Source organism: Oncorhynchus nerka, linkage group LG4 (assembly GCF_034236695.1).
Source record: "Oncorhynchus nerka isolate Pitt River linkage group LG4, Oner_Uvic_2.0, whole genome shotgun sequence".
Taxonomy (NCBI): Eukaryota; Metazoa; Chordata; class Actinopteri; order Salmoniformes; family Salmonidae; genus Oncorhynchus; species Oncorhynchus nerka.
This window is the reverse complement of record NC_088399.1, coordinates 70,331,591-70,353,051: the sequence shown is the minus strand read 5'-3', so window position 1 is coordinate 70,353,051 and position 21,461 is coordinate 70,331,591. Positions and strand designations below refer to the sequence as shown.

The window sequence follows — 21,461 nt, the reverse complement described above, 5'->3', positions numbered from 1 at the left end:
ACCACGCTGCGTTTTGGTCCTCCGATCCTTCTCGCTTCTCCTCCTCAGAAGAGGAGGACGAGATCCCTTACATCTGTTGGATGACTGGTATGATGTAGTTGTTGGATGACTGGTATGATGTAGTTGTTGGATGACTGGTATGATGTAGTTGTTGGATGACTGGTATGATGTAGTTGTTGGATGACTGGTATGATGTAGTTGTTGGATGACTGGTATGATGTAGTTGTTGGATGATTGGTATGATGTAGTTGTTGGATGACTGGTATGATGTAGTTGTTGGATGACTGGTATGATGTAGTTGTTGGATGACTGGTATGATGTAGTTGTTGGATGACTGGTATGATGTAGTTGTTGGATGACTGGCATGATGTAGTTGTTGGATGACTGGTATGATGTAGTTGTTGGATGACTGGTATGATGTAGTTGTTGAGCAGCTTCACTGCAAGTATATTGTATGTTCTGAATAAATATATATAGTTTTTTAATTAAAAAATAATATCGGTCCAATGACTTAGGATTTGTGCCACAAATGATTAATGTTAGCATGTGGAAACAGTAACTCGGAAACTAAACCAAAGAATGGATTGCTGTCATACCTTGTCCATAGACTGCTTACAGGGTCAGGAAACTCACGTGTCATTTTTGAATTTGGGTGAACTATCCCTTCAATGCTATTTTGCATTTCGGGGTTTACCCACCTGTTCTGCTAGATGAGTGTTTTTGGGTACATACCTACTTACCTACAGAGTTTAGACTTCACCCACCCATGTTTTTACTACATCCCTCAAGGGATACTTCAGTATATTCTGGATACCATGAAGCAAAATAGTAAACCCTGGAACCCCAGGGAAAAAGGAAAACTCAACCAAATTCTAAGAACTCGCTTGGAGCTGCCAAAAACACTCCTTTTACCCTTTATCATAGATCAAAAATAGCTTTAGTGGGTCTTTCATTAGAAGAGGAGAATGCCCCCCTTCTCCACACCCAATGAGTAGGGTACTGCCAATGGGATACTGCCCAAATTGGCACTGTCAACATATTATATAATTGTCTGCACCCTTTGAAGGGAGCTTTCAAGCTACAAAGCAGACCTTTGTTGATCATCTGAAGCAGTTCATTCTTAGTTTGGTACATTGTATATGCTCTGGCATGGTTTCCAATCTGGTTTAATAGGCAGGCAATACTGAGTAATCAAATTACAGACACAAATTGGATAGGGCAGTTTTTTAAAAACTGATTGTGTACATCAAATTTGCTGATAATGCTAGATTATGAAATATTTCTAATTTAAAAGGAACTGAGACCCACATACTGTATAAGCCCCAAACATTTGAATAATGATGTCAATGCTATGCCATTGACATAGCTTCTCCCTGTCTGAAACCGGTTAAACACACAGGAAGGAAAGTTTTCCAAAGGAGATTGAGATTGTGCAATGCTTCGTTCCTTGATACCACGTTCCGGACACATCCATGCAAAAGAATGTTCCTAATGCCGCCCACGTTCTGTTTTTTTTGTTGCATTTGTAGCGTTTTATACCATTGGGACTTAAATGACATTTTACATCATTTAGACTCCACGTAGAAGCTTTTTAGCAGGCTAAAATCTAGGATACTTCGTTTTTGATGTATTGAAACTTCTTGGAGTTCACTTTTTTCATATCCCAGTTTAATAGGGTGCGGTTTTTCAATGAAATATCGTTATTTATTCTCTCAGTATTCATCCCTTGATACTGTATCAACTCATTAATCAATTTCACCGTCATGTGAAACAACAGAGGGAAATCCAAAGTTGACTAGAAACAGTTGCACGGTGACTCGTCCTAAAGGTATGAGGGACAGTTCGCAGTCGATCAGACATCCACGCCAAAGTTTCCTGTAGCCAAGGTAAATACCACATTTCTACTCTCTCTCTCTTTCTCTCGCTCTCTCTCTCTCTCCTCTGCTTGGAACGACCGCCTACTTACTTTCCATTGGACACCTCATGTTCATTTAAGACGCTCATCTGTTGCACTCTAGTATCTGAGTGGTTGGCAAGGCTGTCACCGGTCGGGGAGGCGTGACCGACCGATTACTGTCCGAGGGGGACATGGACGGACACAGTTGGACGATCATCACATCTGAAGGTGAAAGATCCCGCGGAGGGTCCTGCTGCGCTGAGTGTTCCGGAGCTGTCTGATGTAGGCTAATAAAGTACGCCTACAGTAGTAGCCTTGAAGAGGAAGAAGAACGCCCACATGCATTGGTATTTCCTCTCTCGTCTTGTGCAATATTCTCTAACTTTTTACTTATCACGTGAAACAGTGTACGCAAAAAGAGCACAAGTATAGCCTATACAAAATTAAATTGAATGCATGTCAACATGTTAATATTTGATGGGCGTGAAATAGGTTTTTCTGGTTTTTGGAAGAGAGCAATGTCAGAAATGAATTTCGCACTGATTGCTCTGCCTGCCTCTCTCCACAGCCTTTGTCACTCAAATATGGGAGAGGCTGGAGGGAGAGATGTATACTGTAGGTTTATGTGAGGTCTTGATTGAATTATCATATTTAGTCAGTGGGTGCCACCGTGTAAATTCCTCAGTCACATTAGCCATAGGCAAACACTTGACAGGGTTGACAATAGGAAATAGGTGTTGCTGAGATTTGACTGAATTTGCCTTGTTATCATGTAAGGATCCCGTTTTGAAGGTGTTGGAGCTACATTTCTGTTCATTCGCAACTCTGTTTTATCAGATGTGGGCATGTGGCCAATATCTAATAACAAAGTTGAAGTTACTGTGTAAACATGTCTGACAGTATGTCTGCATCTGAAAATGCATTCTTTCACCAGTTCAGGAAAGGAACATTTTATTACTTGATAAAAAAACTTGCTTGCATCTTATGATCAGAAGAACATGGAGAGAGAGAGGAGAGAACAACGTTTGAGTTTTCACCCTGAGGAAGGCGAGTGTATTATGAATTCAAACTTGCATTAGGAATGCATTTCAAGTGTGACTTGAATGTATACATTTGAATCAGATGTGTGTTTTGGTTATTAGACCCCCATTACATTGACATATTATTCATTTAGCAGACACTCTTATCCAGAGTGATTTACAGGAGCAATTAGGGTAAAGTTCATACACCACACTGCTTACAAAAATATCCTTATCTTTTCATCTTCAAGGTTGAAGTGTTCATGTTCTCCCTCCCCATCCCCTATAGCACCACTCCTTTCCCTCCTAGCACTGTTTAGAGTGAAAACTACAGAGAGAGGGACTGGATCAGACACGGAGCATTAGAAGTTCAGGGCAAGGTCCATAGACAGTATAGTAGCCTAATCTGCAAGGTTAACTGCAGATTAAGGCTAACTACTGCTAATAAATTGTCAGGTCTGCTGCAGGAGTCAGAACAGGTCTGGTGTAATCTGGCCTCCTGTCCCTGGGGCCTTGGTGGCCCAGCCAGGTAGGGCCAGCATGAAGGATGTCCTCTGATTGCCTGGTTAAACCAGACTGAACACGCACTCACCAGGCTAGTCCTCTCTTCTGAGGTGGCAGGAGTTTACAGGTAAACTGTGAAGGAGAGACGTTCACTTGGACTAGAGACTCATTCTGAAGTAATTTGACTGCTGAAGCACGTAGTGTGATGTGTTTCTATTTATTTAAGGAACTTGTCTTTTTAACCTGTGTGTCAGATATGTTTGGGGAGTCCTCCAACAAAGGTGATGTTTTTACTACAAATAGTTTTACTTGCTCTGCAGTTTTAAAATAAATGACGTAATTTTAAACCTCTTTTTATACCTAGTTATTGTTTTGAAGCCTTTTAGGTGTTAGCGTAGGCCAGCTCTGAATGCTAAATGCTTTCCTAATGGTGTCACTCTCCTTCTTTTTCAGTTGCCAGTCTCCTGAAACTATCCAGCCAGCAACAACAACGGTCCCACCATCCATCAGACCATCCCTCATGGCAACGATTGTTATGGATAGGATTGGGCGTCTGTTCATCAACCTCCAGCAGGTAAGGGCGGTGCCCCAGATGCTGACAGAGGTCGCCCCCTCCATGCCCGGCACGCTACGAGACACCGAAGTTCCCGGGTTCTTCAGAGAGCGCTACATCCACGCCGGCTACCGACCGCTCCACCAGGGCTGGAGGTACTGTAACAGGATGTACTACAATACCCACAATGCTATGTAGAACATCCGGTTTTATTATAGTAAAAACATCTCTGAAGCTAACATAACGGTGTCCCGTCTCTGAAGCTAACATAACGGTGTCCCGTCTCTGAAGCTAACATAACGGTGTCCCGTCGCTGAAGCTAACATAGCGGTGTCCCGTCGCTGAAGCTAACATAGCGGTGTCCCGTCGCTGAAGCTAACATAGCGGTGTCCCGTCGCTGAAGCTAACATAGCGGTGTCCCGTCGCTGAAGCTAACATAGCGGTGTCCCGTCGCTGAAGCTAACATAGCGGTGTCGCTGAAGCTAACATAGCGGTGTCCCGTCACTGAAGCTAACATAGCGGTGTCCCGTCGCTGAAGCTAACATAGCGGTGTCCCGTCTCTGAAGCTAACATAGCGGTGTCCCGTCTCTGAAGCTAACATAGCGGTGTCCCGTCTCTGAAGCTAACATAGCGGTGTCCCGTCTCTGAAGCTAACATAGCGGTGTCCCGTCTCTGAAGCTAACATAGCGGTGTCCCGTCTCTGAAGCTAACATAGCGGTGTCCCGTCACTGAAGCTAACATAACGGTGTCCCGTCGCTGAAGCTAACATAACGGTGTCCCGTCGCTGAAGCTAACATAACGGTAACATAACGGTGTCCCGTCGCTGAAGCTAACATAACGGTGTCCCGTCGCTGAAGCTAACATAACGGTGTCCCGTCGCTGAAGCTAACATAACGGTGTCCCGTCTCCTTATCAATACAGGTACTACTTCCTTTCGCTGTTCCAGCGTCACAACGAGACCATCAACGTGTGGACCCACCTGCTGGGGTCTCTCCTTGTCCTGGTCAAGTTCCTCCAGCTGGCTGAGACGGTAGACTTCATCCATGATGCCCACGCCTGGCCCCTCCTCATCCTCCTCCTGTCCTCTCTGGCCTACATGGCCTGCAGCACTGTAGCCCACCTCCTGGCTGCCAAATCAGAGTTCTACCACTACTGCTTCTTCTTCCTGGATTATGTAGGAGTGGCTCAGTATCAGTATGGCAGTGCCGTGGCTCACTTCTACTATGCTGTGGAACCAGATTACCACCGGTGGGTCTCCTCGGTCTTCATGCCGACTGCCACCTTCCTCTGCTGCCTGTCCTGCCTGGGCTGCTGCTATGGGAAGTTTCGCAACCACAGCCTGCGGGTCTGGGTCCGGAAGGTGGGCCAGGTGGTTCCCTCGGCTATGGCCTATGCCTGGGATACTAGCCCGGTGTTCCACCGCCTCCTCCTCTGGCCCACGTCGCACAGTGATGGCATCACTGCCGCGGCCAGTGGCGTAGTCGGTGACCCGGCTATATCCTTCCATGGGGGCCAGGTAGCCTTCTTCCTGTCCAGTGCGTTCTTCTTCACAAACCCACTTCCAGAGCGTCTGTTCCCAGGCCACTGTGATTTCCTGGGGCAGGGCCACCAGCTGTTCCACGTCTTCCTGGTGATCTGTACCCTCTGTCAGATCCAGGCCTCTCACCTGGACTACCTGGGCCGACGGCCACTCTACACACAGCTACACGGAGAGAGAGGAGCAGCAGCCACTATCTATCTGGTTCAGTATGGAGCCACGCAGGTGGTCTGTGTCTGTATAGCAGTCTTCATGGCGAGGAAAGTAAAACGGTTGCTTGACTGCAGAGACAAGTCCAAATGAATTGGCTTGGAGACTATGTAAGAGGGTAGGAAAGTTAGAATCACTTCCCAGTGGGCAAAACGGGTTGAAATGGGTTGACGTTATTACAGCCAGAACCTTTTGCCCAGTTTTGCCCTCTGATTTGGTACCAAAGTGATCAATGTGGCCTTGGTTGACTCGACACACACTGCCTTTGTTTTTTAAATGTACATTTATATGATAATATTATGTTTCTCTACAGCACCTGTGTCCTTGAGGGAGTGTTGTTTACCTTTTACATAATGGAAGTTGAGGAAGCCTAGCACTGAACAAAGCCTCAATGAGATGTAAGAATGTTGATAGCTTGCATAGTACTTTCTATATTTGCTATGATTGCTCACTGTAATCCTAGAATAGATCTGCTTAGTTGTTCTCTGTTTTTCAATTGGCATGGTGGTGTCAAATGATGTATGTAATGTACATTATCGTACACCTGTCAATTGTTGCGGAGGTTATGTTCCATCGCTACATTTTCCTTTTGATTGACCACGAGGGGAAAAGGGAAACGTGTTACCTCTCTTACCATGGCCTACCACTGCCAGGACACACTCTTCACTCAGTGCTGTGACGTAAACCGGAATAGAGACGGGCTCTGATTGGCTCTTTCTGGAAGATCACCATGGCGACCTATAACAAAACATCAGTTCAGCCAATGGGATTGAGTAAAGGTGTGAGGACAACTCCCTTTATACATTACAACACACATAGCCAATCCCAATTGGGTCCCCATGCCTTCCCCTTTGCCATATTAAACCTTATGTGTTTGCAGATCTGAAGGGTGATAGGTATTATGTGTAGTGTTGGTCCTTCCACCTGACAGACCTGCAATCGCAGGGATATCGCCAAGGAGAAGGGCTAGGGAGTGTATTGGGACTGGCTTTGTTCATGTTTACCCTTTGTCCATTACTCTCTGATTGTGCCATAGGGTGGTATCAGTGGAGGCTGCTGAGGGGAGGAGGGCTCATAATAATGGCGGGAGCAAATGGAATGGCATCAAACAGATGCAAACCATGGAAACCATGTGTTTGATGTATCTGATACCATTCCACTCCAGCCATTACCACGAGCCCATCTTCACAATTAAAGTGCCACCAACCTCCTGTGGGAGGTATAGTTTCCCCCTGACTGATGCCCAAAAAATACCTTCACAACAATGCAGTGTTATTATGACATGTCAGGAATCATAACAATTTGCTGGGCCTTCACATTTCAGAACTTTGTTAACTTTATGGCATTTGTAGAACAGCAATAAAAACTACTTGAAGCCCACACCATTTTCCTTTCATTATTACTGCAACCTCAAACTTCCTTCCCCCCCAGTGAAATATTAAAGACATGCTCAGGTACTTTGGCGACTAGTATTTTTTTCAACCTCTGGTTTTGTGCTGGATGTGTCAATGTGTAGTTCATACATGCATCTATCAGCAGAATTACTGTCTTACCTCAATTAGCCACAAAATCCCTAGTTTGAAAGTGATTGCTAGTAAGATGCGCACACAGTAGAGAGAGAGAGAGCAATGATGTGGTGTACATAGCTGCACATTTGTGATGTAGTAGTCAATTTTCTGAGACTTTTGGCTTATGAGTGCTACTTTCAGAACTACTGGCTACACCTACACTACTGGCTACACCTACACTACTGGCTACACCTACACTACTGGTTACACCTACACTACTGGTTACACCTACACTACTGGTTACACCTACACTACTGACTACACCTACACTACTGGTTACACCTACACTACTGGTTACACCTACACTACTGGTTACACCTACACTACTGACTACACCTACACTACTGACTACACCTACACTACTGACTACACCTACACTACTGGCCACAACTACACTACTGGCTACACTACTGGTTACACCTACACTACTGGCCACACCTACACTACTGGCTACACCTACACTACTGGCCACACCTACACTACTGGCCACACCTACACTACTGGTTACACTTACACTACTGGCCACACCTACACTACTGGCTACACCTACACTACTGGCTACACCTACACTACTGGTTACACCTACACTACTGACTACTGGTTACGCCTACACTACTGGTTACACCTACACTACTGGCTACACCTACACTACTGTACACCTACACTACTGGCTACACCTACACTACTGGTTACACTTACACTACTGGTTACACCTACACTACTGGTTACACCTACACTACTGGTTACACTTACACTACTGGTTACACTTACACTACTGGTTACACTTACACTACTGGTTACACTTACACTACTGGTTACACCTACACTACTGGCTACACCTACACTACTGGCTACACCTTCACTAATGGCTACACCTACACTACTGGTTACACCTACACTACTGACTACTGGCTACACCTACACTACTGGTTACACTTACACTACTGGTTACACCTACACTACTGGCTACACCTACACTACTGGCTACACCTACACTACTGGCTACACCTACACTACTGGCTACATCTACACTACTGGTTACACCTACACTACACTACTGGCTACACCTACACTACTGGCTACACCTACACTACTGGTTACACCTACACTACTGGCTACACCTACACTACTGGCTACACCTACACTACTGGCTACACCTTCACTACTGGTTACACCTACACTACTGACTACTGGCTACACCTACACTACTGGTTATACTTACACTACTGGTTACACTTACACTACTGGTTACACTTACACTACTGGTTACACTTACACTACTGGTTACACTTACACTACTGGCTACACCTACACTACTGGCTACACCTACACTACTGGCTACACCTTCACAACTGGCTACACCTACACTACTGGTTACACCTACACTACACTACTGGCTACACCTACACTACTGGTTACACCTACACTACTGACTACACCTACACTACTGGCTACACCTACACTACTGGTTACACCTACACTACTGGCTACACCTACACTACTGGTTACACCTACACTACTGACTACACCTACACTACTGGCTACACCTACACTACTGGCTACACCTACACTACTGGCTACACCTACACTTCTGGCTACACCTACACTACTGGCTACACCTACACTACTGGCTACACCTACACTACTGGTTACACCTACACTACTGGCTACACCTACACTACTGGCTACACCTACACTACTGGTTACACCTACACTACTGGTTACACCTACACTACTGGCTACACCTACACTACTGGCTACAGGCTACACCTACACTACTGGCTACACCTACACTACTGGCTACACCTACACTACTGGCTACACCTACACTACTGGCTACACCTACACTACTGGTTACACCTACACTACTGGCTACACCTACACTACTGGCTACACTTACACTACTGGTTACACCTACACTACTGGTTACACCTACACTACTGGTTACACCTACACTACTGGCTACACCTACAATACTGGTTACACCTACACTACTGGCTACACTTACACTACTGGCCACACCTACACTACTGGCTACACCTACACTACTGGCTACACCTACACTACTGGTTACACCTACACTACTGACTACTGGTTACGCCTACACTACTGGTTACACCTACACTACTGGCTACACCTACACTACTGGTTACACCTACACTACTGGCTACACCTACACTACTGGTTACACTTACACTACTGGTTACACCTACACTACTGGTTACACTTACACTACTGGTTACACTTACACTACTGGTTACACTTACACTACTGGTTACACCTACACTACTGGCTACACCTACACTACTGGCTACACCTTCACTAATGGCTACACCTACACTACTGGTTACACCTACACTACTGACTACTGGCTACACCTACACTACTGGTTACACTTACACTACTGGTTACACTTACACTACTGGTTACACCTACACTACTGGTTACACCTACACTACTGGTTACACTTACACTACTGGTTACACCTACACTACTGGTTACACCTACACTACTGGCTACACCTACACTACTGGCTACACCTACACTACTGGCTACACCTACACTACTGGTTTCACCTACACTACTGGCTACACCTACACTACTGGCTACATCTACACTACTGGTTACACCTACACTACACTACTGGCTACACCTACACTACTGGCTACACCTACACTACTGGCTACACCTACACTACTGGCTACACCTACACTACTGGCTACACCTACACTACTGGCTACACCTACACTACTGCCAGCTACACCTACACTACTGGTTACACCTACACTACTGACTAGTGGCTACACCTACACTACTGGTTATACTTACACTACTGGCTACACCTACACTACTGGCTACACCTACACTACTGGCTACACCTTCACAACTGGCTACACCTACACTACTGGTTACACCTACACTACACTACTGGCTACACCTACACTACTGGTTACACCTACACTACTGACTACACCTACACTACTGGCTACACCTACACTACTGGTTACACCTACACTACTGACTACACCTACACTACTGGCTACACCTACACTACTGGCTACACCTACACTACTGGCTACACCTACACTACTGGCTACACCTACACTACTGGCTACACCTACACTACTGGCTACACCTACACTACTGGCTACACCTACACTACTGGCTACACCTACACTACTGGTTACACCTACACTACTGGCTACACCTACACTACTGGTTACACCTACACCTACACTACTGGCTACACTACTGGCTACACCTACACTACTGGCTACACCTACACTACTGGTTACACCTACACTACTGGCTACACCTACACTACTGGCTACAGGCTACACCTACACTACTGGCTACACCTACACTACTGGCTACAAAAAGTGTATACAAAAGTACCAGAGAATCTCTTTAAAAAGGGGAATCAGCAGTTGCTACATACATTTTGGATGTCCCCATTAATTCTGTAAGAATATAACTTTATAAGTACCTAGTTTAGCAGGGTTGGGGTCAATTACATAAAAATTCCCAGTCAATTCAGGAATTCCAATGACATTCCAGTTCCAGTCAATTCAGGAATTCCAATGACATTCCAGTTCCAGTTTTCTCCAATGTTTTTTAATGAGGAAAAGTTGGAACTGGAATTTGGTTTACTTTCTGAGTTGAAATGGAAATGGAATGGACCCCAACCCTGGAGCTTAGTTCAACTGTTGTTCCCCATCACAACCCCAAATACAAGCTTGTTTTACTCCAATGTTTGTAAACAAAGTAAATGTAAATTAACACTGTAAAGCATCAAAACATGGTTAAAACTATCATTTTGATTCCACGGATGGTCAGTCCTTGCATCCGTAGAATTTTAGACTGGTTACACTTCTCCAGCCCCATCTCTCAGCCTTTTAACGAAACAGTAGCGGGGAGCACATTTTATTTTTGTTTCAACTACTGATTGGCCCTTTTATGGAGGATGAAACCATTACATTGCTGCCACAGTATATTGCATCGTTTCTGTCTCTAAGCATTTGACAATGTTAAGCAGAGGTGTTGAAATATAGGGAATCGCTGCCCCCTTGTGGACAGGAAAATAATTTAATCTGAAACACAATATGTATCGTTATGCCAAGAATCCATGGGAATAGCTCACATATCCATCCATTGTCTCCATATTGTATAGTGTATATAGCAGGTTGATTTGTTTTATATTACATCACTAGAACTAATGTAACATTTGGAGCCTACTTTAGTAACCCCAGGAGTTGGTTTGATTGATGTAACATGGACACATTACAGCCTACTGTTCTATGTCCCATCAGAGTGCTGAAATGATCACTGTTATTTGTCCTCTAGCTCTTTATTAAATAAAGACGGAAACTGATCCACAGTATCCTCCACACAGTCCCTGTTCCACTGACTGTCACTAAGCATCAAAGATCCAACCCCACCTAGGCTATTTATAATAGGCAATAATTTTGTTTTTGTGATAATCACTGTCCAAGTCAATGGAATAACCTCAGGTGCAGTAATGGAATATATGGTAAGACCCCCCATTGGAACTGAAAGTAAATAACAGTTCTTTGTAAATCTGAATCAAGACTACTTTGGTCTCTGTGTAACTGATGTAATTGTGAACAGTATGCTAATGAAACTAGTTGAGCTTGGCATGGTGATGTAGACATTCATCACAGGCAGAGCAGCAGAGGGAAACAGGCCTGTTCCCTTCCATTGTGAGCCAGGCAGCAGGAGAATGTGGACAAAGTCCAAGTGTAGGTTTAGCTCCAGCTTTGTCTGCTGATTCAGGTTTTTCCGTCATGGGATAAAGAGGAGCTGAGCTGGGTGGCTTGGCTGGCTGCAGTGGCTAAAGGCACTGAGCAAAGGATATCAGAACTTACCAAAGGGCGTTAAAGGGCGCAAATTATAGTATTGACATCAGTATACCAAAAGCATCTTAGGTTTAGATTCTGTATACTTGTGTCAGCCTCTCTGTCCACAATGAGATCTGTTTGTCCGAGCACAGTTTCACCTCTCCTTATTCTTTGTCTTTGACATTGAGGTCACATAGCTTTCCTTTAGTGAACACAGGCGTTTCCCTGCCAGTCCCAGCCTGAACTTCACACTGATCAATAAATGGTGTTGAATGATGCTGATTGGTCAGGCCTGCCAGGATACAGTCTGGGTGTCTGATTCCAGTTTTGGGCCTATTCCTGGTTTGTACAGTGCCTTTAGACATGGCGATTGGAACTGAAGATATCTCATTTGGACTCATCACACCAAAGGACATATTTCCACCGGTCTAATGGCCATTGCTCGTGTTTCTTGGCCCAAGCAAGTCTCTTCTTCTTATTGGTGTCCGTTGGTAGTGGTTTCTTTGCAGCGATTCGACCACAAAGGCCTGAATCCTCTGAGCAGTTGATGTTGAGATGTGTCTGTTACTTGAACTATGTGAAAAGCATTCATTTGGGCTGCAATCTGAGGTGCAGTTAACTCTAATGAATTTATCCTCTGCAGCAGAGGTAACTCTGGGTCTTCCTTTCCTGTTGCGGTCCTCATTAGAGCCAATTTCGTCATAGCGCTTGATGGTTTTTGTGACTTAACTTGAAGAAACTTTCTAAGTTCTTGAAATTTTCCACATTGACTGACTTTCATGTCTTAAAGTAATGATGGGACTGTCATTTCTCTCTGCTTATTCAAACTGTTCTTGCCATAATATGGAGTTGATCTTTTACCAAATAGGGTTATCTTCTGTACACCACCCCTACCTTGTCACAACACAATTGATTGGCTCAAACTCATTAAGAAGGAAAACAATTCCACAAATGAACTTTTAACAAGGCACACCCATTAATTGAAATGCATTCCATTCCATTCCACTACCTCATGAATGCCAAGACTGTGCAAAGCTGTCATCAAGGCAAAGAATTTCAAATATAAAATATATTTAGATTTGTTCAACACTTTTTTGGTTACTACATGATTCCATGTGTAATTTTATCATTTGGGTGTCTTCATTATTATTCTACAATGTAGAAAATAGTAAATAAATAAAAACCATTGAATGAGTAGCTGTGTCCAAACGTTTGACTGGTACTGTACATGTCACAGTCACATCAAATAGCCAACTAGTAGAACTGCAATCTACACACAGGACTAAAGGGTTGCACTGGCCCTTTAAACCACACAGCAAATATAGGCTTTTCAGTCGCAGGAAGAAGAGGCGATTGATTGTAGGCTACGGCAAGAGAGCTGCTCTTGTGACCAACACACAAAGGGATATCGAAAATCGCAACTATGGGCGTCAAATTATATTATACCACCGTCACTGCATCCAGAGAGGTGAGATGAAACGGAGATTATTGATGCATTGTATTCTTGCAGGTGGATACATTTCTTATAGAGACCCTTTATGGACCAGTCTGACAGACACACCCAACGAAAGCCCTGTCAACGATCCATCTCAGGATCTGATCAGTATACCATGCGAATTGGGTCAATATTGCAATTGTTTGAATATGTGGAGTTATTGATAATTCAGTCCACCATACAGTCGATCGCAAGGTTTTTGAAGAACGGGTTTATTTGGAGATTAACAAAACGCACCAGGAAATGCAAACTCAACCCGAAAATGTGGACGGAAGTCATATTGTTCAGTTTTATTTCCTTTATCAGTCTGCTTTAGGCGGTAGATCTCACGGGCCTATTAGAATAATGGGGACATATAGTTTTAGCATTCTGCAACCTACCTGATATAATCGATGCTGGTCTAGACAAATGCAACTGGGTTACTTGTCAACGATTGCGATCGTATACATGCCTACCTACCTGTACGGTGGACGTGAACTATTTATGCTGTCTAAAAGCATTATAAACACACACGCGTTTCGCTTTTAATGGAATTAGTCAAATTGATACAAATGTTGCAGCGTACTTCCCGAGAGTTTACATTCGTTTACGCCTGGACACAATCAATGTATGCAAATAATCGCGATGAAACATCTGGTGTCGATTATAGGGGGATTAGTTTTTCGGTGGGCTCTGCGTTATACTGCCAAGTTAGCCATCGGGTCATATAATTAAGGATATATTTTGAATTGAAGACTTTGAAAATGTTTAGCCATGGGCTATGTAATTTCACCTCTACTAAGAAGCAAGGGATTGAGTCATTCGGTTTGTCCCTAGCCTTCCTGTTTTCTAGAGTACATTTGAATCTGCTGTAAGTAGTGCGCGTTGGTGTGTCTTGTTCATTGAATGCCAGGCTGCAGTTGGTGGGTGACCTAGGCGTGGTTACACATAGCAAACACACCCTCCCAACTTCCACAACCAGTCCCAACAAGATAGCGTTGCACAATGTAATAATCAACTACACATTAGATAAGCTCTCTAGCTTTTATAGGCAAAGTAGACTATATCTACTAGGCTGTTTTGTCTCAAGTGGTAATGCTACCCATCTATCTCTCTTTAACCACAGACCGTAAACAAAACAGATCTGACTGTTTGGTCCCTGGTACTACTAGTAAAGCTTGAAACCTTTTCACACTATCGAACCAACCCAAACTTTCATATTGTACTTTTCAGCACTATGTGGAATATACACTGCTCAAAAAAATAAAATGAACACTTAAACAACACAATGTAACTCCAAGTCAATCACACTTCTGTGAAATCAAACTGTCCACGTAGGAAGCAACATTGATTGACAATACATTTCACATGCTGTTGTGCAAATGGAATAGACAACAGGTGGAAATTATAGGCAATTTGCAAGACACCCCCAATAAAGGAGTGGTTCTGCAGGTGGTGACCACAGACCACTTCTCAGTTCCTATGCTTCCTGGCTGATGTTTAGGTCACTTTTGAATGCTGGTGGTGCTTTCACTCTAGTGGTAGCATGAGATGGAGTCTACAACCCACACAAGTGGCTCAGGTAGTGCAGCTCATCCAGGATGGCACATCAATGCGAGTTGTGACAAGAAGGTTTGCTGTGTCTGTCAGCGTAGTGTCCAGAGCATGTAGGCGCTACAAGGAGACAGGCCAGTACATCAGGAGACGTGGAGGAGGCCGTAGGAGGGCAACAACCCAGCAGCAGTACCGCTACCTCTGCCTTTGTGCAAGGAAGGGCAGGAGGAGCACTGCCAGAGCCCTGCAAAATTACCTCCAGCAGGCCACAAATGTGCACGTGCATGAGGGTGGTATGAGGGCCCGACGTCCACAGGTGGGGGTTGTGCTTACAGCCCAACACCGTGCAGGACGTTTGGCATTTGCCAGGGAACACCAAGATTGGCGAATTTGCCACTGGCGCCCTGTGCTCTTCACAGATGAAAGCAGGTTCACACTGAGCACATGTGACAGACGTGACAGAGTCTGGAGATGCCCGTGGACAACGTTCTGCTGCCTGAAACATCCTCCAGCATGACCGGTTTGGCGGTGGGTCAGTCATGGTGTGGGGTGGCATTTCTTGGGGGCCGCACAGCCCTCCATGTGCTCGCCAGAGGTAGCCTGACTGCCATTAGGTACCGAGATGAGATCCTCAGACCCCTTGTGAGACTATATGCTGGTGCGGTTGGCCCTGGGTTCCTCCTAATGCAAGAATGCTAGACCTCATGTGGCTGGAGTGTGTCAGCAGTTCCTGCAAGAGGAAGGCATTGATGCTATGGACTGGCCCGCCCGTTCCCCAGACCTGAATCCAATTGAGCACATCTGGGACATCATGTCTCGCTCCATCCACCAACGCCACGTTGCACCACAGAATGTCCAGGAGTTGGCGGATGCTCATCAGGAGCATGCCCAGGCGTTGTAGGGAGGTCATACAGGCACGTGGAGGCCACACACACTACTGAGCCTCATTTGGACTTGTTTTAAGGACATTACATCAAAGTTGGATCAGCCTGTAGTGTGGTTTTCCACTTTAATTTTGAGTGTGACTCCAAATCCAGACCTCCATGGGTTGATACATTTGATTTCCATTGATAATTTTTGTGTGATTTTGTTGTCAGCACATTAAACTATGTAAAGAAAAAAGTATTCAATAAGAATATTTCATTCATTCAGATCTAGGATGTGTTATTTTAGTGTTCCCTTTATTTTTTTGAGCAGTGTATAATGAGGCCAGTGCAGTACCGCTAGGCTCAGTTAAGCCAGGCTCGGCTCAGTAGTGTGAAAACGGTAATGGATCCCTGACCCTTTCCTCTCCCCCTCCAGGTGAAATCTCAGCAAGCGGAGGTGATGAGGATCCTGGAGAGTAAGAGTATCCAGTACGAGCTGATTGACATCTCAGTGGGCGGAGAGGTCAGGGATGCGATGAGAAGCAAGGCGGGGAACCCCACGGCTGTCCCGCCACAGATCTTCAATGAGGACCAGTACTGTGGGGTAAGGATTTGTGAGATCAGACAAACACACAACCACAACACTGTCAAACGGTATGAAGATGGTGAGTATAGACAAAGGTTTTAACTTAAAGATGACATAAGCATGTTATGACCCCTTTTTTTATATAATATCTTCTACTCTGTTTGGTCTCTTTCCTTCAGAACTATGACATGTTTTCAGACGCAGTGGAGGAGGACAAAGTGGAACAATTTCTGAAGATGGCGTGATGAGGAAGAGTTGTGTGTCGTCTTCCCCCACCAACACCCCCCAGCCCCCCTCCCCCTCCCCTCCCCCCCTCCCTCCCAAGGCAGGCCCGTTGACTAACCCCCTGCCCCGCTGGCGGTGCTCACCCTCTTTTGTCTCAATGCAGTGATGAATGCCAAATACAACCAACCAACCAAGACACACACACCTGTTCCCACCCAGCTGGACTCTTACCTAACCACTGTTAATTGAATTGTTTATGTTTTATACAGGCACTTATTATGTTCCCTCTGCTTTCTTCGTCATTGTTTCCCTTTGTGGTCCTTCCTGGTCAGGACCTGGGTTCAAATACTTTTAAATCATTTCAAGTACTAAAGACGTGTTTGATTTAAGCTTTCCTGTTGCAATTGAACCAATAGAAAAGGCTAAAAAGGCCAAACCCCACCCACCTGGCACTCCATGCAGACTAAAGCAAATGCTCAAAGATTGGGAATGGTATTTGAACCCAGGTCTGCCTGGTCCGACGTGTTCATGTCACTAATCAGTCTTAGTCTGCTCTGTGGGATCAGTGGAACTGCCCAATCTAGATGTGTGGTAATTAGGTCAGGTAATCTGGGCTGTCAACACGTGATTAATGAAGATCCACTAATCCAGAGGCTAACATTTACCAGGAATCTATGCTCATGATCGTTCCCTGAGAATTGTACTTTTTTTTTTTTTTTTCACCGATTGGTCTTTAAAACCGTCACCGCAGATATTTGTCAGAGCTGATCTGATTGGTCTAAATGCAGCCCATGTCAAAAATAGGGGGGCCATTTCAGACCAAACAATGCTTGGTTATAATCACTTAATCTTATTAACAGTGTTTGTCTTTTTTAAATTTTCTTATCTGGCCTTCTTGACTCGCATGATGTTCATTTCGACAGACGGAAGCCATTTTGATACATACTTGGGCCTACTGTAGGTGACGGTAGTCTGGAGAATGAGGAAGCCAACAATCACAGAACCTTAAAGAAATGTGAATTGTGGTAGAGACAGAATAAGTTAATTGGATTATACTTTGGTCCAAAACATTTCAATGCTTAGCAGACTAATGGTGTCTATGGTCCATGCTGGAAAAGTGACTCCACTGTGGAAAGTTATACAGAAGATGGTTAAAACAGACAGCATTCCATAGTGTTGAACTTGGTGCCAATAAATGTGTTTTCCCGATGGATACAGTCAGCTTTGACCTCCCAATATAGTCTTATTTTACTCTGTTAATGCATTCCAAAGAGAATGGCCTGATCCTCAATCACTGCTCTTCCAGAAATAGACATTTTATGGGACATTGTTGCAAAACTACGTTACACTGTTCCTGGCACTACAACTGTGCATCCTTACTATAAGAGAGCTGAGCTTGAGTACAAGAACCCCTGAATTTACAATCTGTTGACTGTTTTGGACCTTCAGTCCTGATCTAGCTGTGGAGTCCCATCTCGATCCAGCTTGAAGATGCAATAGATAACTATGCACTTAACTCTGCCTCATACTCCCACTGTTCTACTGACTCTTGGCTACTGAGTGGGAAAACAAATAGTTTCAGACTGAACTGACTCATTCTCAGCCTTAGATAAAACTCACCACATGAGGACGTTGAAGGCCTAACTTTTAGTGCTTCAAGTGTCTACTACTCTGCTGGGTTTTCTTCCATGGGATGTTGTGAAAAGCGTATGTGCCGTTTCATGTGTAGAGTCTCACATCTTGTTCATCGTTGTAAAAAAAGTTTTAGAAAAATATTGCCCCTCCCACTGTAATCCCTGCACTTGAGTATACCTATCACTATAACCCTTGGTTCCACACAGGAACAGGTGAATTCGGGCAACGCGACACCACACGCATAGTATATTTGGGTATGTAGGTGTGGGACCTCTACTTTGCAATGGCAGCATTAACAGACCATGTTTGTACACTGTTTTCTCAGTTGACGGTGGTAGATGTCTTATTGGTTCACTATCAACTAAATGTTCAACATTTCATGTCTTTCTCTTTGAGCTCCTGCTTTGCGTTTTGGGCCAAAATAAAGAAAAAATGTAATATACAGAATGAGATGTCTTCCAAGAAGATTGTGGAAAAAGGGTCAAATAAAATGGAATGTCTAAGTCGATTTGTGTTTTGCTGAATAACAAGTCTGATGGTTTAAAAAGTGAATCAAGTGACTCAGTTCAAGTTGATTCATTTGGATGTGTGTGTTATGAACAATATTGTACAATAGTATTACAAATACAGTTGCAAAGCTCTCAAAACAAAGGAAAACAGTACATCTACAGTATATACATCAGTATATTGATTCAGGGGCACTGTTCTTCCAGATCACATATCTTGATTGAGACATCGCCTTTCCATGTGCAGTTCTCTCCATCTCATTGAGGAATGTTGCAGGGCCTTGTTCATCCTGCTGCTGCCCACTCTACACAGTGCCAGTCTGTAATTGACAAGTACTAATCTGCCCAACTAAACTCCGCCCCCAATAAAATGGAGACTGAATATTTTGATTCTTGGTGGACAGTGAGTACAAATGGGGATCAATGTGCCATGCTGTGCAGGTTTACAGATAAAAAAGCTCAACATATACAGTATAGAATACTAGCTTATTAGTTCCAAACCTTTATACAGGTTTTGCCCGTGACCAAAAACATGACATACAGTTGAAGTCGGAAGTTTACATGCACCTTAGCCTCCCCCATTTTCCTCCAAACATAACGATGGTCATTATGGCCAAACAGTTCTATTTTTGTTTCATCAGACCAGAGGAAATTTCTCCAAAAAGTACAATCTTTGTCTCCATGTGCAGTTGCAAACCGTAGTCTGGCTTTTTTTATGATGGTTTTGGAGCAGTGGCTTCTTCCTTGCTGAGCGGCCTTTCAGATTATGTCGATATAAGACTCGTTTTACTGTGGATATAGATACTTTTGTACCTGTCTCCTCCAGCATCTTCACAAGTTCCCTTGCTGTTGTTCTGGGATTGATTTTCAGTTTTCGCACCAAAAGTGCATTCATCTCTAGGAGATGGGACACGTCTCCTTCCTGAGCGGTATGATGGCTGCGTGGTCCCATGGTGTTTATACTTGCATACTATTGTTTTCCCATGATGTCAACTAAAGAGGCACTGAGTTTGAAGGTAGGCCTTGAAATTCATCCACAGGTACACCTCCAATTGACTCAAAGGATGTCAATTAGTCTATCAGAAGCTTCTAAAGTCATGACATCATTTTCTGGAATTTTTCAAGCTTTTTAAAGGCACAGTCAACTTAGTGTATGTAAACTTCTGACCCACTGGAATTGTGATACAGTGAATTATAAGTGAAATAATCGGTCTGTAAACAATTGTTGGAACAATGACTTGTGTCATGCACAAAGTAGATGTCCTAACCGACTTGCCAAAACTATAGTTTGTTAGCAAGCAATTTGTGGAGTGGGTGAAAAACGAGTTTTAATTACTCCAACATAAGTGCATGTAAACTTCCGACTTCAACTGTACATGTAAGAAAATGCATGATAACTAAGTAACAGGTACAGTTGCCTTACAACTTGGAATTTAAATAGATTGTTTAGGGGTTTGTATCATTGGATTCTTACAACATGCATACCACTTTGAAGATGCAAAATATGTTTTATTGAGAAACAAACAAGAAATAAGACAAAAAAACAGAAAACGTGAGTGTTCATAACTATTCATCCCCCAAAGTCAATACTTTGTAGAGCCACCTTTTGAAGCAATTACAGCTGCAAGTCTTTTGGGTATGTCTCTATAAGCTTGGCACATCTAGCCACTGGGATTTTTGCCCATTGTTCAAGGCAAAACTGCTCCAGCTCCTTCAAGTCAGATGGGTTCTACTGGTGTACAGCAATCTTTAAGTCATACCACAGATTCTCAGTTGGATTGAGGTCTGGGCTTTGATTAGGTAATTCCAAGACATTTAAATGTATCCCCTTAAACCACTCGAGTGTTGCTTTAGCAGTATGCTTAGGTTCATTGTCCTGCTGGATGGTGAACCTCTGTCCCAGTATCAAATCTCTGGAAGACTGAAACAGGTTTCCTTCAAGAATTTCCCTGTATTTAGCATCATCCATCATTCCTTCAATTTTGACCAGTTACCCAGTCCCTGCCAATGCGAAACATCCCCACAGCATGATGCTGCCACCACCATGCTTCACTGTGGGGATGGTGTTCTCAGGGTGATGAGAGGTGTTGGGTTTGCATCAGACATAGTGTTTTCCTTGATGGCCAAAAAGCAACTTTTTAGTCTCATCTGACCAGAGTACTTTCTTCCATATGATTGGGGAGTCTCCCACATGCCTTTTGGTGAACACCAAACGTGTTCGCTTATTTTTAAGCAATGGCTTTTTTTCTGGCCACTCTTCCGTAAAGCCCAGCTCTGTGGAGTGTACGGCTTAAAGTGGTCCTATGGACAGATACTCCAATCTCCGCTGTGGAGCTTTGCAGCTCCTTCAGGTTTCTCTTTGTTCTCTTTGTTGCCTCTCTGATTAATGCCCTCCTTGCCTGGTCCGTGAGTTTTGGTTGGGCGGCCATCTCTTGGTAGGTTTGTTGTGGTGCCATATTCTTTCAATT

The 21,461-nt window shown here is 44.0% G+C and overlaps 2 protein-coding genes across 2 annotated transcripts; both read left to right on the top strand.

Moving 5' to 3' along the window:
* The first annotated feature begins 2,012 nt into the window (after positions 1-2,012).
* LOC115128532 (membrane progestin receptor alpha-B-like) lies at positions 2,013-7,100 on the top strand. The gene is made up of 3 exons (XM_029658444.2): positions 2,013-2,244; positions 3,874-4,128; positions 4,895-7,100. The coding sequence occupies exons 1-3, from the start codon at positions 2,237-2,239 to the stop codon at positions 5,811-5,813; spliced, it is 1,182 nt and encodes a 393-aa protein (XP_029514304.1). The 5' UTR covers positions 2,013-2,236; the 3' UTR covers positions 5,814-7,100.
* Positions 7,101-13,470: 6,370 nt separating this feature from the next.
* On the top strand, positions 13,471-18,995 carry LOC115128531 (SH3 domain-binding glutamic acid-rich-like protein 3). Its single transcript, XM_029658443.2, has 3 exons — positions 13,471-13,615; positions 16,478-16,645; positions 16,807-18,995. The coding sequence occupies exons 1-3, from the start codon at positions 13,571-13,573 to the stop codon at positions 16,870-16,872; spliced, it is 279 nt and encodes a 92-aa protein (XP_029514303.1). The 5' UTR covers positions 13,471-13,570; the 3' UTR covers positions 16,873-18,995.
* The last annotated feature ends 2,466 nt before the right edge of the window (positions 18,996-21,461 follow it).